This window comes from Branchiostoma lanceolatum, chromosome 3 (assembly GCF_035083965.1).
Source record: "Branchiostoma lanceolatum isolate klBraLanc5 chromosome 3, klBraLanc5.hap2, whole genome shotgun sequence".
Classification (NCBI taxonomy): domain Eukaryota; kingdom Metazoa; phylum Chordata; class Leptocardii; order Amphioxiformes; family Branchiostomatidae; genus Branchiostoma; species Branchiostoma lanceolatum.
In genome coordinates this window covers 10,704,277-10,730,680 of record NC_089724.1, presented here as the reverse complement: position 1 = coordinate 10,730,680, position 26,404 = coordinate 10,704,277, and the positions used below count along the sequence as shown (strand labels likewise).

The 26,404-nt window shown below is 40.0% G+C and overlaps 1 protein-coding gene across 5 annotated transcripts; it reads right to left on the bottom strand.

Moving 5' to 3' along the window:
- Window positions 1-1,604: 1,604 nt before the first annotated feature.
- Window positions 1,605-25,964, bottom strand: LOC136430186 (ras association domain-containing protein 8-like). 5 transcript variants are annotated; one of them, XM_066420570.1, is made up of 5 exons: window positions 25,601-25,964; window positions 18,140-18,219; window positions 6,309-7,627; window positions 5,899-5,952; window positions 1,605-4,901 (listed from the first exon to the last, which is right to left on the bottom strand). In XM_066420570.1, the coding sequence occupies exons 3-5, from the start codon at window positions 7,411-7,413 to the stop codon at window positions 4,786-4,788; spliced, it is 1,275 nt and encodes a 424-aa protein (XP_066276667.1). In that variant the 5' UTR covers window positions 7,414-7,627; window positions 18,140-18,219; window positions 25,601-25,964; the 3' UTR covers window positions 1,605-4,785. The 5 variants fall into 5 exon arrangements, with proteins under 5 accessions (XP_066276667.1, XP_066276664.1, XP_066276668.1 ...); XM_066420567.1 differs by having other exon boundaries at window positions 5,899-5,955; window positions 25,601-25,963; XM_066420571.1 differs by lacking the exon at window positions 5,899-5,952.
- Between the last annotated feature and the right edge of the window lie 440 nt (window positions 25,965-26,404).

The following is a 26,404-nucleotide window of genomic DNA, read 5'->3' as shown; positions in this document are numbered from 1 at the left end:
TCAACCGGATGTGCGAATGCCGTAAACATAGATCAACGTCACGACTGTAATACGTAAGCGCGACGCTAGGTGCGCAGCATATTTGGCCTAGTTTCGGGGACAGTGCAGTGGCTGAGAGAACGCGAGCCGTGCTCCCAAGGACGCAGGTTACGCAAGAATTGATCGTTCTATCAATAGCCTGCACATAGATGCAGGCGGAGGAGCGGACCGGCGGTAGGCATGTAAAGAAAGCACTTTAATATATAATAGAGGATCTTAGAGAAGTATCTACACGAAAACGCATTCGAGCAACAACAAACGACGATGTGTTCTTAAAGGTCTTTCTCCCGAGGCCTCAGGTTCGCCGAGAATGATTGATAAAGCCTCTTTGATGTACACGTGTATTAAGACGTCTCAACTGCAGGCCTACAGAGATGGCAATGTTTTCACGTTCCCCGAATTCCCCCTTTTTTCTTGTAATTTTCTTGGGGGTGCACATGGTGGCTTCCATTCCTTGAAAGATTAAATGTACACGTAGAAAGACATGTAAACGTGATTACTCAACCACAAGCTCGAAATTTTCATTAATGAACCATATTCTGAAGCGTTACTTTATGGTCAATTCAATGTCATTTCAGAAAAATCAGGGTCAAGACCGTCTTCTCATCTTGGTACCATGGATAGACTGATGTACCACAGCTGTCGACAACTACTCATCGTTTTACAAAATGTATGACTGGCAATCCACGGTTTATGTTAAATCTGTGTCGCGGTTCATATAAATCAAACTTGATGACGTTTTAAAACGAACACCGAAACATCACTTTGTTTTGGTGCTCATGCCTGAGTTTGAAAACTCACGTAAATTCATGCCTAAATCACCGGATTCGGAGCGGACTGCGGTAGCCCCTCTGTATTCTGATGTGTCTCCTATCCGTTCTATGAGCGAGTGGCAATGACTTTACATGTATTCAGTGAACCCTGGACTGGGAACCCAACAGCATGTAGTTACAATTTGCAAACCCCGCTGGAGTTATCTTTATGCATCTTGGACCACTGCCAATGCAAGGACACTGCGTCACATTTATAAACAGCGCCTCAACTTGAAGATTTCCCAATGCCAATACTTATTTGTAGTATTGACCTTTTCGGTGTCACTGGGAAGTGTCCCTGAATCCAGGTGAATGTGCGATGTGAATACAATGTAAGAACAGCCCCCCCCCCCACTACAACATATCCACATTACGATACCACCCAGCGTCAGAGTAACGAACAGCACGCTTCAGTAAGTGCGACAAGACTTTGAACTAAACACTCACACACACACACATTTACTGAGGTTTTCATTTTGCATTTCTGAGTGCGTATCCATGGTTCAAAAACTACTTTACCATTCTTTACATACCTTTTGTACATCTACTTTTTTTTCCTGACATGAACTTTTTGCTGACATGAACCTCAAATATTCACCCCCAAATGGCATGTTATCTAACTCGTGTTTCTCTATGGATTAACATTATTGTCGAAAATGATATTTGAAAGTTCTGGTAAGGCTAGCAATACAAAACCTATAGAAACCCATCAAGACTAGAGACAAATACATGATATCCAATGGAATCCCCATGAAAAGTATTTCAAGTTTTTATTGCAAGACAGCATGGTGGTGATGTGATATGTACGACTGGGCTCCATTTTTGGCACGTTAAGAATCTTAAGTACATTTTCCACCTATCTTCAGTTTGAAACATGTTATCTGGTAGAATCTAATTGTTACATGTCATGTTTCAAATGAGCAATGTCTGATTCAAAATACAGCAAATATCTGATTGTTAAGCACAGGAAATATGTGTTTGTATTCTGTAATTATATAGTTTACATTCCACATGAGAATTACAAGTCCATGTCAGTATTTCAGCTTTAAACTCTATAACACAAAGGAGGTTCTGTGCATGTCAGTAAATAGTGCTTATAAGTGTGAATGTTCTGGTTGAAGGAGGATATGAATCCCTACCTGTACATCATATACATCATTATCCAGTCTTCAAATATTACGGGGGCATTCGACTGCACCTTGAAAATGTGATCAACATGTACATGTATATCTGCAGCACAGGTGTCAAATAGGAGACTACCGGTACTTACACATGAAAAAACCTTTCCTACTAAAAGTTGAAAGTCAGCATTTGGTATCTTGACTGTACCATGTATATGCAGACTGTATATAGTATTGGAAGTCCACACACTGACACAAGTTAAAGTAGGTGAAGTTAAATATATATGAGTTTGCATATGCATGCATGTATCTTTGTTAAGCATAACCAAAGCTAGACAATGAATACATAAAACAGATTAAATGTTACAATCCTTGATGTCAGACAATACATGGAGAAAGGGAAGAAAACCTTTTTGTCGGTCTTAGGCCATGTTGATTTGATTATATGGATGACATCCTCTGGGAACCCCAAAACTGATGCGAGCGTGCAAATGAAAAAAAAAAGTTTTCTAACAAAAAAGTTGCTTTCATTATGACATCTACATGGTCAGGAAGGTTGAAGAAATGACTAAACAGAGAATTGTATACCAACCAACGGATTCTTCATTTTTGGCCTTTCACATCTTCTTTGAGTTTGGCATTCTAGACATTAGTATCGGTTTTCTGAAATATGTTTTTGCAATTTACAGCAGATATTTGCTCATTTTGTAGCTCCCTTTCCACGATTTACAGTAAGCTAGAAAACTTTTTGGGGGGATGGAAATGGACGAAAATTGATGCGCGCGAGGATGTCATCCATATAATCAACATGGCCTTATATATTTGTGTGATAGAATATTGGTATGCCAGGTAGTAATTTTTTTTTAGTTAAACTGAACCCATCCAGATGAGATGATGAAGCTGATTTAGTGAATTCTGTGTCTATGGCTCTGATATTATATATTATATGCTATACAGGGGGCCCATGTCACATTTCATACAAAATTTATCCACATTTTGCTAACAGAAGAATCCAAAACTTTCTTCAGTCTGTCATGGAAACTGGTCAATAAGAAAACTAGTAAATAAGGTTCTTCAATATATGGGTGACAGTTACATTACTCCTTTATCTGCATAGCTAAAGACACCTACATTTATATCATAGGTAGGATGTTATTTCCACATGACTGTGAATATGATACTACTGGTACTCCAAAGAAGGGAGAAAGTCAAAAGATGAGCTGGTCAGAGTCAAAACTACATGCTTGGTATTAAAATACCGTAAATCTTGAAACTTTTGCAGAGGTTTTATTTTCGCAGTGATTTTTCCTGCACAATTTCATGACACCGCAAATATGTCTCCTTTGTATGACTACGGTACTACAGAATTGTTTCAACCATGAACTAAGAACACCACGAAAAGCTTCTTCCTACTATCGTGAAATAAAACCACTGCGAAAGTAAATAAATTTACAGTACAGTCCCTCTAGCTATCATGGTTTGGGCAAAAGGTTTATTACATCATTCATAGTACATGTCTGCATTCATGTCACTCTCCTGTTGTGACTATTATGTATAACAGTAGCAGTAACACTGTAGTTAGATGATGAATATGTACCAGTCAGAGTTATCAGTCTATTGTGTATCTTGCACTCTTTAGACTTACTAGACATGCAGTTTAACAAGCTGTTGGCCTCCTATGTCATTTATGGTACAACAGCCACCCAACAAAAACTGTACAAATTTTCTGTACAAAAATTACAGGCATATAACACAGCGTATTGAGCATGACATGATTACAAATGTACAAGGTTACAAAGTATTTGATACATAAATTATGATAATGAACATGCAGTATCAGCAATTGTGCTTGATACAGCGACTTATCAAAGTACAAAACATACAAAATTGATTGGATTTTACTTAATTACAAGGACATAATTCTAACATTAACCTAGAAGTGCATACAAGATATTGTAATATTTCCAATGTGACCTTGTTACGACTTTGTTATACAAAATGTCTTGCAGATGTTCTTATTGTGATTATTTCCCTGTGGTTGTAACCTCAGATGATCTATTCGAAAGACAACATTGGTAGGAAATCAAACATATGAAATGAATCAAGCTGAACTAGCTGTCGAGAGAGACACTGACTGAAGTTACTTTTCCCTGGAAGAAAAAGAATGAAACAAAAGATGTGTATGAAAGTTGAACTGGAAATATTTTTCCAATTACTGGGTGTACCCACAATAAAAAGCCAAGGTCTGAGACTAAGGATGGGTGTGATATGAACTGTAAGAAAGAGGGAGTGACAAAATGTTGCCTTTGATAAACACTTCCTGCACAAAAAGCTTCTCTTGGTCTTATCTTACCCTAACTCCCCTCCCAAAAATGCACAAATCGACAAGTACTTGGATTTTGACAAATTTGTAGACACACTAGATGAACAGTTGTATTCTATCAATTGACCACAGTTGACAATCAGGATCTGTACTTGGCTTGACATTTAAGGCTAAAGCAGGCCCTGGACAAGGAGAGTCACAGACACACTGACAAATTGGGCATGTAGCTGTAGTTCACATGCACATCACTAGAGGGTAGTACATTGCAGTACAGTCAGGGCTCAGTAACAGCCACTATATGTATTATTTGTACACTAATTGCAGCACATCACTGCTGTACAACAGCAATCATAATTTTTTATAGCAGACTTTGATGATAGGGTGCTTTAACCTAAGATATAATGTGTGTGTGTACTTGGACCCTGTTTCTGTTCTGGTGGATTACACAGTGCAAGTGTGAATGTCGTAACTTCTACGATGACCCCTCCTCCTACACCCATATCCCCTCTGGGTTTCTTGTGGTGGGTACAGCAGACTGGAGTTCTCGTGGGTTCAGGATCTTCCTCGCGCTGTTGGGCCGCGATGTCACCAGAACTGTCTTCGTGTCTGAGGAAAACAGAAAGGTAGGATTAGACTTGATTAGATGGGACCATATACAAACTGCAATCACCATTTTGAAGAATGATGGATATAATCAGTGGACCTGAAGATGCCTTTCTAAGATGTAGTCCAGGGCGACAGTATAAACTCAAGTCCTCTGATTTCAATGAAGACAGGTCTGTTTTTAGACAGTGGAAAATCAAGATGATGGCCCACCTGACAGTGCACTCTCAAATGCAGCAATGATGCTTTTTAGTGCTAGTTTCACATTCACAATCTGAACAGTGGCTGCTAGATAATAGAGGACTGTCAATAAATCATGACAAATGCCATGCTAACAGTTAAGCCAGGAATTACAGTGTTGTCACGCAATGAGACAAACGTTTGATAACACAAAATTGATTTCTTTCGCCACTTGCAAGCTGTTCGTAACAGGCAAATTTTGTTTAAAAACATGGTAGGGGGTTCAATGAGGATGTATTGGAAAACACGGACAGGGAAGTCCAACCAAAAGGCAAAATTCAAACTTTGGAAGGATAAGAGAATGTACATTTGTAGTATTTTTTAAAGTCTTTTAGTTGGGTACAATAAGAAAAATTTTAATCACACATCAGCAAGAGGCAACATTAATAGAAGCAGCGGGTGGAGGAATACAACTACACAGTCACTGGAAAGATACCCCATTGTTGAATCCAAAATGTCAAAAGACAAATAACTTTTGAAAGTTTCACAATAACGTACATTACAACAAGAGCATGGTTGTGAAATAATATCAATCCTTCCTCAGCCATACCCACTTAGCAACATCTGAAGGGTGTGGCCAAGGACTGAATGATCAACATGAAGTTCCAAATGACCCATTAAATCTTTTATGACTTTGGCAGTTGCAACAACACCACAGTTACTCAAATGTTAGAAGAGGACACAAGGGCAGCAGTGTTAATTTTCCATAACCAAGAAAAACACAGTTAGAATCCAGACAGTATACAAAGTTATGCCACACCCTGTGTCTTGGGATCTTGTGTCGGTGTAGTTTTGTTTGGCACATCTACATCTGCTACTGCAACAAAGAGCAGAGAGTCAAAGTCTACTGCTGGATTAACTCTACCACACAGAAATACGGCCAAACATTGTACATGTACAGTAGACAAATATACAGAGTAAGTGTATAAGATAACAGTATGTTACTTCAATGATGTCACCTATAAGTTAATCTAATGTTAACACTTTGAATTAAACATATAGTTTGAGACTCAGAATGTAGTTTAGTTATTGAAGTGCTGGTTAAACCTTCATTATGCAAAGAACATTAAAAGCTGCTTTCCTTGTCAGGTGATCAGGTTGTTCATTGTTTTTCGTAGATAATACAACTCTGTATGAACATGTGAAAGACAAAAGAAGAGTCCAACTTACTTGGTGGTGAATCTCCATTAGTTGCTGTTGGGGGCACCTCCACTATGTACCCTGTAGTCTTCACAAAGTCCTGGAAGTTCACGTCCTTCAGTTCCTTCCCCAAGACGTCCAGGTCCTTGTTCTTTTGGTTTATCTCATTTTCCACATCTTTGATTTGCTCCTCCACCTCGGAGAGTTCCTTGGTGTAGCGGCTGTGCTCCCCCAGCTGCTGTGCGATCTCCTTCTTCAAGTCCTGGATCTCTGCAGTCAGCTGCTGCTCCTGCTCTTTGGCACTTTCATCACTGATTTTTTGCTTCTCCTTTTCCTGGTCAAACTCCTGCATCAGCTTGTCCACCTTTGCTAAGAACTGCTGCAGCTGTTTCTCCGTGTCTGCGATCTGCGCCTGAACTCTGGTGATGTCTGTCTGCAGTCTGTCCCGTTCCGCTAGCTCTCTGGCCAGTTCCATCTCCACTATCTCCAGGGACTGTAGCTGTCTCTCGTACTCTTTACCGAGAGATTCGAGTCTGCCGAGTTCCTGGCTTTGGTCGCCGGACACTGTCTCCTCAATCAGCTCTAAGTCTCGAATCTCAGAGTCCAGCTTTGTCAGCTGACACTTCTGAAAGTTCAACTTGTCCTGTTGGAAGCGCACGATCTTCATCAGATCGTCGTACGACCTGTCCGGATGATGTGTCACTTTTTCTTGAAACTCCTTTGCCTCAAAGTCAGTTTTGGCACTTACCTGTGAGTTCAATGATTTTCTCAAAGGCTCCTTTCGTTGGATGGCAAACCCCTCCTTAGATACAGCCTTTGGAGGAAGGCTCTGTCGTAAGAACGTTCTTTCTGGCGGGGCGGGTTTTGCCGACGAGGGACGCTTCTTTGTGCTTCCTGACTTACGCAGGAAGTAAGTGACGTCATTTGCATACTGGCCCCACTTTGCAACATTTTTGAACGGCGCCTCCGTAGGCGGGACAAGGCGCTCCATGTCGCGCCATTTCTCCACCAGCGTGAAGCGTCCAGTCTTCCCCGTGGCCTGGGCGAGTGCGATGACGATTTCCTGGCATGTGGTTTTCTCGGTCACGCCGCACACCACGCGCTGGATGCCCTCGACCCACACCTTCATCTCCATCTTGCTTGTTTTCTACTTACAAAAAGTTGCACAGAATTCAAGGTACAGTTCCACAGAATTCACTCAACAGTTCATACTGCTCCATCTAGAATTCTTTAGAGAGGAAACTCTTCTGGGAAGTCACATGCTGGCTAGAGTGTTCCTGTAGATGTGTGCTGAACAGTTGATGGGGTAAAAGTGTTGTCCACAGGAACAGGACTCCTCATCAGGTCATCTGGAAATAATGGCAAAACTATTAGATTTTGAGTCTGATACAATTTATCCTGCAATAAGAAAAAATATGAGCATTATATATATAACAAATTAGCAGATAGCACCTAGGTGCTATAAGTTAACGATGTGTTAATTGGAGAGGAGGGACTCACAAATAGCTGTGAAATAAACATTTAGGAATGAGGTGGCAGTAACTTAGTAAGGTACATTTACCATACACCAGACACAGCTTTGTAAACCATTGGCAGGTGTTGTTGTTGTTAATATTGTTTTTGGATGGCTTATAAAACTGAATGATGCACTTCACTTCTTTTGAAGGGCAGCTATGGTCATATCAATAGAAAATGACAACTTCATGTCGCTAAATTCAGACTAAACTGGAGTTACTTCTAAAGTGAAGAAGAAATTAACACATTTTGGTTTGTTATACACCACCTCCCCCCCTCCAAGAGAGATTAAATGAAAAGACCCTACCCTAGTATACAAAACAAAGTAGTGCCCAGGTACATGTACTTTTCCAGCCAGCAGCCTGGGGCCATTCCTGTAAACAGAACACCTGACTGCACAGACATGACTAAGATATCAAGGATAAAACAAACTGCATACACCTTATTGTTGCCTCTGTTGACATGTCCACAAACAGACTTGAACTTGTGTTCCGTTGACTTTACTCCTGTGCAAGTGTAACTAACGGGCAGGGAGGTCTACAGCATGGGGGAGAAGTCAAAGACACAGATGTTTGTGGAGCGCACAGAATCACCACTTGAGGAGCTCACATGCACCATTGAACACATTCCATGCATTCAGCCACAGGAGAGGCTTGAACATTGGCGGACAGTGTTAACGAAGAAAGCTTCAACATTATTCAAGCAAAATTGCAATTTTCCGAAAAACCAAAAAGCCTTCAAAGCAACTTACGCAAAAACAATGTACACTGTATTTTCGTCATTTCAAATTAATGGTTTTCCCCATCTGAATGAAGAATAAATGTGACATCAGGCAAATATCATGCATTGCAATTTTCTCACTGTTTAATATAACAATGCGTTTCAGACATATTTCTGGAAAATCGTGATTGTCTTTTAAGTTAAGCTTTATAATGAATATCTTCTAAATATATATCAAGCCTAATACTCTAATTCTTTCTGATGAATATTTTGGCAGTGGAAAACAAGAGAAGACCGCAAGCTAGCTGCAGAACGACTCTCAATGTTGGTGAGGTCTTCAATCAGCAAGAAATGAAAAATTGCAGAATACTTACTAGTACCTCTACAAGGATAGGTAAGATACACCTGTGATTGACACACCTGGCTGCAGGTTTGATGGCAGGTTTTCTGACCGGGAAGACTGAATACAAGCTCTGAGGTCTTCTTGTCCAGCCTGTTCCCCTACCTTCTCCATGCAGAGACGAGAGGTGCTATCTGAGAGGTGCTATCTGAATGCATTGGCTGTTTCCAGCTGGAGTTTGAATGAGATGCCCAGTTTGACCATGCGCCAAGTCCTTGGAAATACAGATGTTTCGTGTGAGACTGACACCAAACAAACCCAAACCACTCATGCCTTGTGGTCTGGGATTTGTAGCTGACCCCTGACCTTGAAAAACAGAACAGAAACTTGTCATCTTGGCTTACATATATTTCATGCTTGTTGGACACAGGGAGTCATACATGTTTGTGCCAACTGAGGTCCAGTCAACCCTATCTTCTTTAAACCAACAATCATTCACTAAAGAAAAACTAACCCGTCTATCATAAATAAGTAAAGTTGTCCTCTAACCACATATTGAGGGAAAGCATAATGATTTTCGACAGATGATAGTGTAATATCACTTACTACCAGACTACTTGTGCTTTTGGCCAGGGCAGTCAAGTGTAGAGCGAACCTGTACTCTTGTGGACAGGTGTGATATATACTTGTTCTCTCTTGTGCTTGAGGCAAAGCCCAAACATGGGATTGAAGGACAGAGCATAAAATGTACGCAAAGGAAAATCATTCATTCTGCTATAATCTATAAAGCAACTTGATTATTGTATTGCACTTGAAATAATTCTTGCTGACGGTTAACTTAGCTGCTATCCATGCATGTTGTTTCCCACAATGTTTATCTTTGGATAAAGTGGGCCACAGGAAGTACAAACATCATTAATTAAAGGTAAATGTGTAAGCCGTGGCTATTCATAAACAGGTCAGTAGCAGGTCTTGTAAACAAAACAGCAAACACCTTCCGAGCCTGTTTAGCTCCTGACCAGGATGGCATGTTGGGGACGGATTCCTACAAACCAGTTTCTGGGTCAGGCCCAGTGGTGCGTACAGGCTTCAGCTTCCAAAAGTTACTCACTGTTTTTCAGAGAAAAGTCTGATTCTCAACAAAAGACCATATATATTACAAAATGGAGGAGGCACCAAACATGAAAAATCTGTGAAAAATTTTAGACTTACCAGTTTTCCAAATGGTGTGGACAGATTTTTCCAAACGGCGTGGACAGATGAGTACATACACTTCATTGAGGGAGATTTTCTGGTGGACTTTTCTGAAATGCCTTGCTAATTTGGCAGTTGCTTACAAGCCTGCAAGCTTAATTTCACAGCAAGTTCTTCTGCTAATGTAAGCTCTCTTGCCGATTGATTAGAGCTCAACTGGACTTGAAATACTTGGGCTCTGATCCATTAAATGGGAGGCATGGCTCCTGCCATATGGCAACCATATCCATGCCCGTAGCCAGGGGGGGTTCGGACGAACCCCCCCATTGGCTTGAAGGTCCACTTTCACAATGTTCAAGATTTTTTTCAAGGTGGACTTATTTGTATCCCCAGCAATGCCACAGAGGCTAGAATCCTAGAAAAAACTTTGTGCCTGATTTTTCCTCTGAAATTCTCTCAAAAACATAGGACATGCCCTTTCAGAAGGTTCAATTCTTAAAATTTGAAACGCTCGATGGTCCACTTTTTAACGTCCAAGTTTTTCTTTCAAGGTGGATCTATTTGTGTCACCAGCGGAGCTGAAATCCTAGAAAAACTGCTAACTTTGTCTCTGATTTCTTTCTTTGAAATCCTCTCAAAAACACAGGAAATGCCATATCGGAAGGTTCAATTTTCAACCCCCCTAGGAAGCTCGCGCCTGCGGCGCTCGTCTCGCGCCTACGGCGCTCGCTGGTCCCTCAAACATTAAAAAGAACCCCCCCATTCAAAATCCTGGCTACGGGCATGATATCACCAGGGATCATGCATTAAACATGTACAAACAGAAGTATATATAATAATATAGGAACAGAAACCAAATCTTGGCATTTGGTACCAGCTGGCTGCAGCTTTCTGTGTCAACAAATTGGAGTTCGAATCTGCAGCCATCATCCCTGATTACAGCCATAGTAGTTGTAATTGCAGGATTAATCATATTGACACAGTAAAAAGAGTACACTGGAGGGGATGAATGGGGATATCCAATGGATTGGTCAGGCTAAAGTAGACTGTGACATAAAATCGCTCCAAATACTCAACTGCAACTTGCCCCATTAAAAAAGTATTGAGAAAAAGATAAACAACCTGATACTTCATAAGATAAAAGAATACAAGCTCAAAATTGTGAATCACATGTTGCAGAAAGCAAAAATAAAGTATACTGATGCCCTGTATGGGGAACAAAGGCTAGATATAAAATATTCACATTTTAGCCAAACAGAGTATTGACTATTCATATTTCATATATATCAAGTCTGGTAATTGCAGACCAACATGCTAGCTGTTCTCTTCTATGAAGTCCATCCAAACATTTCATCTGGGCTACTTTTCATGTCAATGTTTGGAATATCCTTTCATCACACCTGTCCCCTCTCTTTATAGACAAAACACTGCAGTGCTGAAGTTTCAAAAATGCTGAACAGTACATGTAGCTCTTGAGGCAGGAGACACCTTCAAGTGCAAGCTCAAACCTTTTGAGACACAGAACCCAGCAGGCCCTTAAAACAATACTGATGTTAGTTAAAAAGTACAGCAATGAGGAAAGACATGTGACATCTTCATTCCTTTTGCCAATATTCTTGCAAACTTTTCGAAGAAATTTTCCAAGGTGAATATTACCTTCATCCCCTGGTTGCGGAAAAATGCTCCAAATTTGTTGAAGAATCCACTGAACATACCGTAAGAGAAGGGGTCTGCTGCCTCAGTATTCTGGCCAAACTCTCAGGGATCTTACAAGTTACAGCAATGTTCTTTCTACCCTGTTACTTGGTATGAAACAGTATTTACTAACTAGTGTATATATATGTATACGTACCACATGTATATTGGGTTAAAGTTAAACCATGAAATTCTGACAATGAAAGTGGTAAAAGAATGAAGGTCAACCATCTGGAGCATTTCCTACATCTCCAAGTGGAGAAAATTCATTTGTCACTGTTGAAGGCATCAGAAGGACTGCTGGGCACCCTGTGAGAGTTGTGTTGACTGACACAAGACATGCCTTCCCTTCTATCAAATCTTTGCTGAGTCAAATTTCCAACAAGCTTTGGCGTAAAGCTAGATTAATGCCATAAGAAGGAATGGCGGATTGTTAACTACACGTACCTTAACAGTTATTTGGGTGAAACAGCTTGGAAACATACATCCTGACAAAAATGCTGGAGGGGCAATGCTTTACCACCTGTTTCACCAGCTAGATGCAAATGAGGAACTACAACTTTAGTCACAGGCCACACCTGATATATAAAAGACAGGCAATATCAGTCTATCTGCTAAGACACTGAGAGCCAAATTGGCTGTTCACTTTTTGTAATGATATGACTTTCACCTGATTTACACTTAAGTGAGGTGAGGTTGCCATGTCTATTGCCACTACATGTGTGTATGAATGATGTCAGGAATTTACCAAACTTGTCCATACTGATGCACAGAGCTATGAAATAACTTTTTGATGTTGTTCAGATGTCCAGAAGCAATTTCTATATCAAAATACGGAGTCCCCCCCCCCCAAGAAAGTTGCAAGAATTGACAGTTCACACCAGTATAGAACATACTGTAAGTCTTGAAATGTTTGCGTTGGTTTTGTTGTCACATTTTCGTGGTGACCTCTTAACTGCAAAACCATGTCACTGTGAATATGCATCTCCATTACATCGATACCAATTACCACAGAATTGTTTTAACTGCAGACTTAAAACACCACGAAACCACCATTCCTCTCCTATCATGAAATTAAGTCCCAGCATAAATAAAAGAATTTATAGTAACTCTGTATACTGGTATCACAGATGCCTAGGCCTGACCACTATGGAATTTCTGCTCAAATTGTCAACTTGGCCCCCTCCTCCTTCTTGCATACTTTCACTGACCCAAACCATTCTGGTCACAGGACATGTGCTTGTTCTTGGGAACCTGGGAACCCTGCTGATTGTGCCTTTAATGCTGATGTGAAAAATCACAGTGGAAAAGTTGTTACCCATGCAGGTAGAGCATAATCTGACATTTCAATTCTATGTACCGGTACATGTAATTCGTAGCCTGACTGCCTTGATTCAACGTAGAGTGTGATTGGTCCTTTCTACGTAAAGCATAACTGGCGCCCAGATTTAGGGTAAAGCGAAGCCAGTCTGCTCGCATTTAGCGTAATACGTAAGCCTCTCTAAATCTAGTGTATTTAGCATTGACAGGCCCTAGTGCAGGTGCATATACAGAATGTATGTACCTACATGTACATGTACATGTTAGATATAGATGCACAGATACAAATAGTTCCAACAGGTGATATAGCATGTAATCGCAGTACCGTAACAACTTTTTGCAACAACAAGGAGCATAAAGACTGCTTGAGTGGCCAAAAAGTTACTCTTTCAATTTTGGTGTGAAATGCCACTGGCTTAAAAGAATTTAGGCTGCCTAGACCTCCTGGCCAAAAATAACAACACCGGACTAAGGGTGGATATTCCACCGTTTCTTTCCAAACAAACTTAGTTTCCAAAAGAAACATTGTCAGCCCTGCCATGTCTGTTCTAGCTGATCTAATGGACCTCTGTAGAAATAAACTAAATCCACTGTCAGTACATATCAGACATTCTACAGCAGTTTTCCCTATAGAGCATTGAAATTATTACTTGAATGGACCCTAAAGCTAGGAAAACACTACTGGGGATTATCTAATTTAGCTTCTACAGGTAGATCTGTTTTACTCCATTCATTTCTTCCAGATATAGCGACCAAACTGAGTGACTTTAAACTAAGAATCATGTTTCTAAAACAGCAGGCCACCCACATCCATGATTTGAATTGTATCCTGTATAACTGAGTGCAATGATTTTATCCAAGCCATGAATATTGAACCTGGTAAGACTATATTATGCTGTTTCATACTGAATGTCATCCAGGTACACATGAGATTAAAACTTGTACCAAACTCTCCTCAAGCCAAGTTTGGATGAATTTTATTGCGAATTTGTGTTACACGATTACAATTAACATATAGACTTTTCAAGATCACCCTCGCTCCTCCTAACCTACCTCCAGCAACCATATGCCCTTCAGCTCATTTCACTTCCTCTCGATATGGCTTCCATCTCAGGACTGCCAGGTTAACATTTTAATTTGTAACAAGAAACATCACGCAACTCCCAACAACAAAGGAAGTCAACCATATTAAATATTTACATGTGCCAGTCTTAAAGGTTAAAGAACATGTGAAAACTAAAGAATCTACCAGCATGAATTATTCAAATATAAGTTCATACAGCATTCCGGAGGATCAATAAAAGACACTTTTGAATATTGCCATACAACTATTTGTCTCTTGTACCAACAAGGATGGCTAAGCACAAAGTAATTAGTGTAAGTCAAAAAGTTGACTTTCTATTTGACCAGTGTTCTGTACAATGCAGTAGACCAGATGTATGCTATAGGTCCATAAATGGTTTTAAGATGGTTATTGAATACTGTTTTGAAAGAAATGAAATACATGCATACAGGTACTTTGAAAAGTCTGATAAAAGTTCTGAATGACAGTCTCATGAAGCACAATGTACCTCTAGTTTGACACTGAACTTGAGTAACCCCGGTGATACTGGTAGTTGGAAACTCATGTGGTATGTTTGCCAGATCAGTGATTCATACCAGATGAAAATCATGGTCACAAGTTCTGCAAAAATAGCCAAACACAGGTGTAGATTTATAAGAGGGAGCTAAGAGGCCTTGGAACTGAACCAATAAATGAAACCATAACTTAATGTGGACGCATCTAGCAAATTTGGTAGCTTCGATCTCTACACTTCCGATAAACAGACAGGTGTCAGCTTGGATTTTTACAAATATACTTGTCGAAAACAAGTAAGCTCTGCCAAGCTCTCTAAAATCCATAACATTCTGCCCTACTCGGTTTCAAGCATTACATTTATAGACCATACAGTCGTTATTACAAAGATTTAGATTTACATGGGTTATAGGGCTTTCAATTTCAAATGATCTATGATGACCCAAACCTTTGATACTGTTGACCCCTCATGATTGATGGAACATGATTTGGCAAACCCCTGTTATGATCCCCAAGAGCCCCTGTGGGGGGCATGATGGACTGTGGTCCAGACCTCAAGATGTGGGGTTTATCTAGCAGAACTCATGAGATCATTAGAGTGAAAGCTGTTTCACTTACAATTGAAAACATATGAAACGTGTTGTATGTCACATTTGTGGCCAAGTAGGTCACATCTGGGGAAGTGCCTATTAGTAAGTATTAGAGTTGATGGATTATTCTTGTCAAAAACACAGACGTTCGTGTAAATTTACAAAGTCTATCAGAGAGTGAAAATTAAGAATGGACAGAATTTTTACATTCGAATCTATAAACCTTTGACTTCAGTTCTCCACAAAGCTTGACTGAAGTTTCAAAGTCTTCCTTTCTGATCATTCAAAATAATGACTGTCAAGAAATTCCAATATTAGAGTTGTGTAGGTATAGCCAAGGAGCAAGGGCTAAATAATGCCTAAATTCATATTCAAAAATAAAAAATAAACAGTCTGGTAGATGTCCTTGTAATTTCTTTCTAAATGTAGGGTATACATAAGCGCTTGTGAAGGCAGGACTTCTTTTCTAGATTGGATCAACGAAAAAAGTCATCAGGGCCAAAATAAACACACCAATACTAGAAAGACACATAATTACAGTTGACTGTTTGAATGATGAATTTCACGCTGGACAAAACAAAAGGCTGATTTTGAAAGCCTCCAGATGTTACTGAGACAACACAATCAAGTGTATTGGAGTTGGACCAGAAAACTTGAACATTCCAAGGTGGAGACACAGTCATACCACATGTCCTTGCTATACAGGGTGACACCACCCCCACTGAACCAAGGTTGGGGGTACCACCTGAGAGAGCAAACACTTTGTTTCCATGGCAACTACATATAACATTTGGCTTTGTTTATGTTTTAAAACTAGATGTATAAGTTAAACATCAAGTTTATTCAATGGATCTTTTTCTGCAGTGTCTTCAGACTTTGCCCTCTTGTAATAGTTGTGCAGGTTCTATGCTAGCTCTGGCAATTTAGTACAAGTTACCACAACTGTAGAGACTACCCAATTATTAGACAAGAAGAAACAGAACATGCTTTTGTAAGATATTCCTTTCTTGTGTCACAAAGAATTAGATCCCTTCTGAAGCAGGCCTGCTTTTTGTCCCACCATAGCTTGTTACTGATAAACTTGACCACTGCGTGTGGCCTTCCCATAAACTTCAGGAGTTCTGGGGAAGTCAGAAAGGTGTAGCAATATATATTCAGTGTTGGAACAAGTGAAGAGTTCAAGTCTGTATGGTCTATAAGACCTTACTTTACAATATGACTGCTGTTCATCATTTGCAGTAATACGAATGAAAAATCTCTGTATCCATGTACTTAGTCATCATAGTATACTGTTATATTCAGAATGTGTTTTTTCACCCCTTTTCTAATCTTGACAAAAAATCTTTCTTTGGCAGATTTATCCTCTTACTTGGTTCATAACCTACCCTAAAGAGTAAATCAAGGACCTTGTGTGTATATACACTTAAGATGGTATTTCCACTGATTTGAAAGCAGACCTGTCCCTCCATTATGGGATGGAAAGTTGCTTATCAGTAGTTCGGTACAGAAAAAGAATATACACCCGCCTTTCCAAAAAGTCTGCACTTCATGACATGAAACTAATAAAAGTTTTCTTTTTAAGACATGACAGATTCAACAACAAAAATTTACAATATGGGCTCCCAAACCATGATCAACAATCTTCGTACACATCAAATACATTTTGATACCAACTGGCCTTGAACTATTTCCATTCCCCAAATGGGATCAGTAACATGTGGATGGCATGAATTATTGAGAGGGAGAGGACAAGACCATACCGTTAAGTCACTCACACAATGGCACCTTAACAAAACCAAGATAATGCCTGTCTTTACGATTTACCGAGTTATTCCTACTGGGACTCGAGGGACTACAGCTGGAGTAGACAGACATATTAAAGGCAACAAGAAGGGGAAATAAAAGGGAAGATATACTGAGATCCAATCATACTTACTGCTTCATACTCGTTACCCTTTCTTCCTTGATAATAGTTGATTAACTTTCTGTTGCTGACTACTAGTACCTTTTTCTAGCCTGGATGCCAGACCCCGAATCTCAAAATCATCTATCACGTGATAGAAATTTTAGAGATTCGGGGTCTGGCATGCAGGCTAAACTATCTCAAACCATCGCTAATGTAGGTGAGGTCCAGCAAGAGTTGGTCAAGATTCTTGGTCAAGATTTCCTGAATCATTTGGTTCCCTGTATGACTGTAATTGGTACCAGATCTTCAGTAGGGGAAGAATTCAGGACTGAGGAGGTGGTGGGGGGTCCTGTGTGGACAAGAATGTACAGGTGCCTGCCACACACCTCCAACCATGGTACAGCCTCATTACCCTACATGGGTATCTACTGGCTGCGCTTCAAGTGGAACATCATGATGTTCACTCGCAAGTGTGGTACGAATCCACAATTCAGCCAATGGGCTGCGAGTGGGTTATATTTTTTATAAAACATTCATCATCATCATCATCATGTCTGCATCTATGGCTGCTGAGCATCTTCTCTTGCAACGGCACAGTTCTAGGATTTCTATAAAATCAACACTCGTTTCTTGCACGAACTATGGTTCATGTATGTGGAGCATGCAGGTGGTACACAGTTTATCAACAGGTCTGATGTGCGACAGGATCTTGCAAATGTAACAGTGTAAGTGTGAGGGCAGAAACACAAAGTGACAGTGGATACATTACATCAATGACATTATATGTCCTTGTTTAGGGAAACTATCAATGATTTGAAACCTTTGAATAGAAGTCAGTTATCTTACACTATTGTTTATTACCTCACAAATACAAGAGGTTTGAGAATTACTTACATTAGTTAAATTTGGACATCAGAAGATATAGCATTTTAAAAAAACCTTGTCACAATGCCGCAGTGCAGCATATACCGTACATGTACATGTACATGTCAAAAACTGACTCACCTCAATATCTAAACCCCGAGGATGACGTTGTTGCTTCCTTTTAGTTTAATTCCAGCCATGAACCTCAAACCTGTATTACACTTACAGGAAAAAACAAAACATCACATCAACAGGACAGCTGATATTGACAGGCATGAATAAACTAATCTGACACATGTTGACACAGGGAGCTAGCAATGACTGGCATGTGACTGTGTAACAATGGTTGGATCAAACAAATTCAAATACAAACATAATTGTCATTTGCATAAGAATAAAGATAGTCCATGACCTATATGTAAAGACTTTAAAGAGTATGTATTGTTCTGATGTTTTATGTACATCAAAATTATTTATAAAATTTATTGTTCTGATGTTTTATGTTTTATTTGCATCAAAAGTATTTATAAAACAGTAAAGAAAAATATACATGTCAAGTCCTACCAAATATTCTCAACTTGAATTACATGATATTCAATGAAAGACGCGAGCAAAACATTCATTCACATCTAGTCAGTTGCAGTACAATGGTTGTCTTGAGTTACATGCAGTACCAGCACAATTCTAAAATCCACCAAGACAACCTCCAAATCTGCCAATCCTTTTCCAACTCTATCTTGTTTCAAAGTTCTGGTATTACTGCATGACGATTGTAGCTACATCATGGTATCAGGACAACTCGGCCCATTTCCAACTCGGCCCATCGCAAATCTGGTCAACTCGGCCCATCGCGGTGGTCAACTCGGCCCATTGCCGAGGTCAACTCGGCCCATCGCCAAATTTCCACCAAAAAAAAAAAAAAAACCACCTTCTAAACCACAACCTCATGACTGCAATTTCTAACGTCTACCCGCCGTGTCATGGGTAGTAACATACATGTACATGTTAAGTAACAATGTCTCCTTGCCTAATTGTTGGACAACTTAGACTTGTTGAGGTTTTTGGAGCTGCATACCGCTGGTGCTTTTGATAGGCAATCAACATAATTTTCATAGAGACCATGTTTTTTGTCAGAAAACTTCGAACTGTTGACTTAATTTGAGGTTTTTGGAGACCCATACCACCGTCGTTAATAGGCAATCAACTTGATTTAATACAGACCACGTCTTTTTGTCAGAGAACTTCAAACTGTTGACTTTGAGGTTTTGGGGCCGAGGTGACTATGGAGATGGGCCGAGTTGACTAGGGAGATGGGCCGAGTTGACTAGGGAAATGGGCCGAGTTGACTGGGCCGAGTTGGTAAAGGGCCGAGTCGTCCGACATTCCTACATCATGTGTATTGATTGATTGGTATCCTTCTATCAGTATCACACAAGATTCTTGCATAAAGCCTGTTTCAGTCTCTCTCAGTGTGGGACAACTGTAGATAAGGCAGTATCTCTGACTTCACGACATGACGTCTGTTCACAACAATGTCCGGGGGTCACCCTGATAATGAAGGCACCACATAACTGTAACTCCACCGGGAAGCTGAACTGTTTGCCAATCAGCAAAGGAACACAAGGCTAAAGAATGGATGGGCCAAGTTACATGTCACATCAACAATCTTACAGAATGACTCAGCCCTCCTACCGCTGTATTCAATGTCCTGGTATTATTTATCTAGTAAGCTAGAAGGGTTTTTGTGGGCAATGTGAAGGCCCTTGAAGGGGTTGTATTCTCATTCCTGCTTTCATCACATTAAAAATAGAACAAGCAAAATTGAGATTGTCCATGGAAAAAATTAAACAGGAATACAATAGGATAGAAACCTTACTTTTCAAATGTACATACCACGTGGTTTGTACAACATACCTTTTGGAAAGTACCACTACCAGCACAGAAAGATTCCTTGGTGACATGCATACTTCTGTGTGTCCCTCTCTACAAATGCTTTGAACAAATCACTAGAACTGTATTTCAACATAACAATGACAACCAATACCCCTCAAACCTTGTCAAGCATTATACATCAGCTACAAGATAACTTGCACACCTTATAGTATATAATAATAATGATACATTCTTCTTATCTTTGTGCAAAACCTTTTACTTACAAACAAGAAGCAAAAGTGCCACTGTCAAAGGTTGGTGTATGAAGGAGATACACATTACAGTGATTACTTGGAGTCGTTGTGACCACTTGTTTGGCCCAAACTTTAGCCAGTAGGTCGGCACCCTTGTGTGAAGTGTGTATGCAGGACTCCTGTAAACAAGTGGGCAGTGCTGCCAGACAGGTGTGAATAACTCAGTGTTCTGACTTTATGTGCTCTTTTCACTCTATAGTGAACTTGGAGCTCTTTACATTTTTCTACTCAAGAAATAACTTTAAGTTGCATACAAGTGGTGCAAATGTACCTAGTGACTAAAATAAAGGCCTTTTTAGAGCAGTGGAAAAGAAAATGTACATGTATTTATACAGACTGTATTCACAATGTGTGATTAGATTACCCAGTATTAACAAATAGTCCATTGTGGACCTATTTTCTGGTTTGTTAGGTTGGGTACTCTAGGGATTTAGACTGCACATGTGGGGGGCAAGAAGGAAGTTTTGTATAAACTGACCTCTAACCCGACTTGGGGGATAAGTATAAAACAAGAAACCCTAATGGCTGTAACCATTGTCAACAATTTTTACTTTTCTCTGGAGATCTTTACTAGTTCTATAATAAATAAACAAACTCTGAATACATTTACTTCGATGTAGATCTTGTAGTGAGTTTGTACTACTGCTTGACAAGAAATGATATATTGTAAGTAATTAAGGGGTCTTGCCCTTGAACCTGTCTCCATTATCTGAGGTAATTTCCTAACAGACAAAGCTGCCATCCGGAATCACTTCCTTACACATGACCAAACACCAATGGTTCTGTCACTGTGGGACATTCCATCATTAATGTGACAGTCATTGGGTCCACTAAAACATAAGCATAACTTTAATGTTCTGGAAAAAAAAAGAACAGTGCTAGTTCTGAATCTGAGAGCCTTACTGTTATGACAAATGACAACCATGTAACAAGGTTATTGCTTATTTTCAGGACAGACCAGGCAGCAACTTTATTTCTCAAGAACAGATACACACGCTAACCATTCTAAAGCCCTGTTGTAGTCAACTACTGTACCTGCAGGAGCCCAAAGCCAATATAATCTACATGCCAAGGCTGTACCTCCCAGTTCCAAAGCATTACCAAGACACAAGCAGCACTACAATGCAAATGACCCATCTCCATAGTGACTTGGGCTATACTTTTATTTGTATAACTTCTGGAAACTGTGAGTCCCGCTGTTGCTACAGAAAATAGGGGCTGCTGACCACAATCAGGTCTCAATACAATACCGTTGACGTCTGCACAACAGGACAAACAAACTCACAACAGCACAATGGTGTTGAGTCATGACTCATGGTACATATGGCTACATGTAAACGGAAGCATACAATTGTATACGTCTAAACTTAGGAAGGGCCATAAAGATGAATGCACCATTACTGGGCATTAAGGCTTAACAGATGAGTACTAGTCACTGTTACATGTACATCCACTTGTTCCTGTGACCTCTATAGTGAAAATGGCAGTATTCGAGAAAGCACAATATAATACATGTGTATTTTTAAACCATTTTTGTGGCACAGACAAATGTATACAATGTACTAAATAGAGTATCATTGTGCCTGTAACTTTTGAAGGGTTAACATGTACGCATGTTCAGCAAGGACATTATATAATGTCCTTGACTTCAGTAAGCACAATGATAGATACATTTTCCTCCTTCTTGATGAAAAATAACTCTTTACTGTAAATTGGAAAGATTGGCATATAAACATGTATGTCTCATTACAAAAGCAAAGTTGTTTGGCTCAGATATTTTAAAAAGGTCTAGATTTTATCCCAGGGTCTTTCCTGTTACATAAACATGTACATTGTACATTTGCATGTAGCTTCATTATAGCCTTTATCATATAATTAACTGCAGTCATGTATTGTGCGCATCGTGGTCTCTAATTTCAGACTGACATAAATGCAGTTGCACAGTCACCTGATTATTGTTGCCCTGGGGAAATGACTAACAAGATAGAAAGAGACAATCCCACAATAATCCCCCACCTGGAACGACCACATAATGAGCACATGGGATCAAAACACAATACTACAGGTGATTAGCAAGGGACTTACAGACCACAGATCATGCCACATTTAACCTACCAACACAAAGAATCTATATCTAGACATCTTTAGGTAATCTGGAAATCCTGAATGGAAAAATCCACTCATAGTCATACCATGCAGCATTAGATGATATGCTAGTGGCGCGGATTTTGATCTGTTTTTGAGATAACAATAGGCACATGATCATGTATATTCAGTAAGGAAATAATGGAAAGTCTGAAATTCTGTCTTCATCCGGCATGCCTGCTGGTATGAAAAATCAAGAAAAAAAGAATCTGGACTACTTTTCTTTATCAAAGAAACAAATGCATTACGGTATAAAGCAAATACAAGAATTGATAACAACATTTTTGCAAATACATGACATAACATAAGTTATGTAAAGCATCTATGTTTCCAGTCACCAGTTACCACAGTTTAGCAACAAGTATTCCTTCAAGTTCAAGACATCTAGCTGATCAATATACATCAAATGTAACAAATGATATCATGAGACATTGATATACCAAACAGAGTATGTACGAAAGCTAAAACTAACACAGCTGACCCATAACAGATGACTCCTGTCATTCTGGCAATGAATATGGTTCTACAGCAAAAGTCATCTGCATTATTCCCATGACCTCCGAACCTTGCTTCCATGGCAAGCAAAAGACTAAAACCAAAAATGTACCGACCGTGTGCTCTCAGTTGGAGTGTGTTCTTTGTTGGGATGAGACGGAATGAAAGGGGGCCAGTCCTTGTCTGTGTCAAAGATGTACAGAACCTACAGTGCTTCTGTTTACCAAAAGAAATAGGGCTGAACCGTGAAATAGGACAAGGCCTCCCTCTGCTGACTAGAAGTACAGAAATACAGGTGGCACACAGCTACCAGTCCCACATTGAGGGACAATATGAAAATGGGATCTTGAAGCATACTAAATTGTAAAACCATTCATTTTAGCCCTTTACCTCTATACATTTGTGACATTCTAACTGAACTAAATGAACATACGTACATGTGACTTTCCTAAAACAAAAGCAAGACAATTCAACCATCTACTCAGCTCAGATTCAGATGCTTAACACACAAATTAGATGTACTAAAATAGGCAATTAAGATTATTCTTAAATTTTCACATTCAAGCTGTAAACTGATACAGGTTACTGCATATGTCTGAACTCTGGAGTGATCGAAAAATGGTAATATACTAATAACTATGTAAATTCAGATTGCATGTAAACTGATTTCCGCAGGAAAGTACTTTTACTTTCAAACTGTATGCATTATGTTTTATTATGAAACCTCCTTGGGCTGACTGACTGAATGTACCTTACTGTAAGGGATTCTTCTTGGCACAATAAGCTATAAGCTAGTTTGAAAGTACATCATTAACCTACAATACATGCAACTACTGACATCCCCATGACCATTTGAAGATGCAATGCTGGGTATGCTTGTGGTAAACAGTAAACAAGTCAGCCCCACTTTGGCCATTCTTGTGCCTAGTCACTAGTGCCATGTAAGCACAGGGCAGCCTAGCATGTCCCAGGTGACATTAGGAAGGAATAAAACATGAGGAATCCTCAGTATTGAGTGTCTCTGGGGCATGCAGATGTCCCCTTTCACCTGGCCCACTATGTTTGGAACCAAACCAGGTGTCAAAAGAGCAATTATGAACAGCCAGCTGGACCTGATAAGGCCACTGACACATCTGAAAAGGCGAAGAACCGTATTTAGCTTTTTGATTCACAGTCTTGCGACAGTAGACCTAAATGAAGGGTGGCAGGGCTGCAAACGAACATTCCAGAGTTGTGTTAAATGCAGATGCCAAAATATTTAGCAAATACATGTAAGGAGACACCTGATGCAGACAAAGGTATTTACCGTCAAGCCTTGGAGTAAAGGCATCCATGTTAGTGTGATGCATGCACACTTGCACATTTATTTCCTAAATCTTGTAGACAAGCCCCAAATTTTACATTTATGTAAGTAATTAAGTGACAAGGGTGATTGGACTTTTCCAGCGCAGGCAACAACAAAATGGCATTTTCTAGCCCATCCTAAAAAAACAGCTCATGACCCAAATACCTGGCTACATGATATGGTGTTTCAGCCTCCTTGGACCACATCCCAACATTAACTCCATGGTTTACCTAACAGCTTTTAAAGTCTTAGCCACAGCTTATCCAATACCATGTTTTTACTTCACAGTACAACATAAGGTATGACAGACTGCATAAAGGCTATACACATGACTTTTAAAGTTAAAGGAAACTTGGGGATGTTGATGATTCATAGTTGACTCAGCGATCATTATGTGTGTGCCGAAAAGATTTACACTTTGCCTGTAAGCTGTTAATGCTGAAAATTGTGCCGAACACTTACCGGTAACAGTTTCATAGTACATGTACTGTATTTTGATGCGTGCAACAGTAATAGTGTTCATCTTTGCCTGTAATACTCAAAATCATATCAAAGAAAAAGCAACCAAGACCAAGATTTAAAAATGATTATTACAGTTTGCAACCTTATCTAATCAAATGGCTAATTACTTTCTCCAATATGGTTTCTGCCCAATTAGGGCACCCCACACACACTATCAGTCACACTGATCACTGGTAAAAATAGCAATCTCTAAAAGATTACCCCTCCTCTGATCTCAAACAACATACACTTCTACTTCTTGAGTATGTATCATTCAGAAGCCACTGAACCTAATGTACTAGTAGCTCCAATTTTCTCTCCAAATCCAGTGAAAAGTCATAATTATTCCGACTAATTAACAGTTTTGTGGTAATCCGTGTAGAGGGGAGGTGGGTTTCCGCAGAGGTCATGACCTGATGTACCTTCCTTGGACGCCCGCGTACTAACACCAACAGTAAAATAACAGAGGAAAACACTAACTAAACAACACTATCATAGAAACAACACAGATGACATGTTATTCCATAGGTAGTTGTGCTCTGTCAGAGGAAAGCCCAACCATGTATTTAACAGATAGTTAACTAGCGGTTAGCACTGACACGTTACGTGTTGAACGACAAGTCAGCACTTAGGCGCAAATTACCAGCAATTTCTTTGCAATTTTTCTTTGTACACGTCAGATCCAACGTTGGCAGGACAACGCTGTATGGCTTCCTATTCAAATATTGAGGCTTTTCTCAAGTTTTCGAGAATTTTGAACAGATTTTTAAGCTGGACCCGGAAGATTTCGTCACTCAAGTGACCGTGACCGCGGGAGTGGAGGGTGTTTCATGTCGTTTGACCCAGTAAATATTTCCTGAGAGGAGTCTGGCAAACGCCGTGTAATGTTCGTTTGAAAACCTGACATAAACATAACTCAAGGAGACTTACCTATTGGAGGAAATAAGGGATGAAGCTCAGTCTTCGGGGATATCAGCAAAGACAATTGGACTCTTTCCAAGGGCACGATTTTGCACGACAAACGTGAACACGGTTTTCCGTACGTACAGCAACCTCTCTCTGTCTACCGTTATACAATACGCTTCAGCGGGTGATTCACCGCCCCACGCCCTATTTTCTGCGAGTTCCGAATTCCCTCGTATCACGGCACGCTTCCGGGAGATTCAGAGCCGGAGATCAGCGTAAATGTGAGGAGTAAACCGCGGGGAAAGCTGAGCTTCCCGGCCGAGGAATCACCTCCGTTTTGCCCGCTCGACACTTCCGATAACACTGCGCGCACGGCACCATGGGATGGCCACAGGCTGAGAGATGGCAGGACGAGACCACTTTTAAAACAGGGGATAGTTTACAATTTTTCAGAAATAAAGCAAGCAAGGAAAGATTCAGGCCCGGAATTTTTTTTTAAAGTATTAGTGCTCAATGTGCTTGACATAGAGTCCAGCCGATAGTGTTGAATTACCATATTCGAGCTATAAGGGCAACCTGCACTCATGCAAGGAAAATGAATTTACTCTCCAAGCAGAGGTTTGTGGGGAAGATAGTTATCATATGCCTGTCATGACATGTCATATGCCCCGTTTTTTGTCCGCTCTCGCCACCGTAAATGTGTTGCACAATCTCCAGCTGTCAGGTGCTATAACGGCTTCTACCGCCAAACGTCGCTTCAAAACGTCTCAGACATGATGCAGTACCATTAGTGGTCTGCTGAGGGCGCTTCACTCCCGCCACCTGTCA

Excerpts from the sequence above, each read along its gene's own strand:
- LOC136430186 (XM_066420567.1), bottom strand. The coding sequence starts at position 7,413 with ATGGAGATGAAGGTGTGGGTCGAGGGCATCCAGCGCGTGGTGTGCGGC. Across the intron at positions 5,956-6,308 it reads TAATGGAGATTCACCACCAA|TAGCAGATGTAGATGTGCCA; the intron begins GTAAGTTGGACT and ends TCTTTGTTGCAG. Across the intron at positions 4,902-5,898 it reads ACAAGATCCCAAGACACAGG|ACACGAAGACAGTTCTGGTG; the intron begins GTGTGGCATAAC and ends TGTTTTCCTCAG.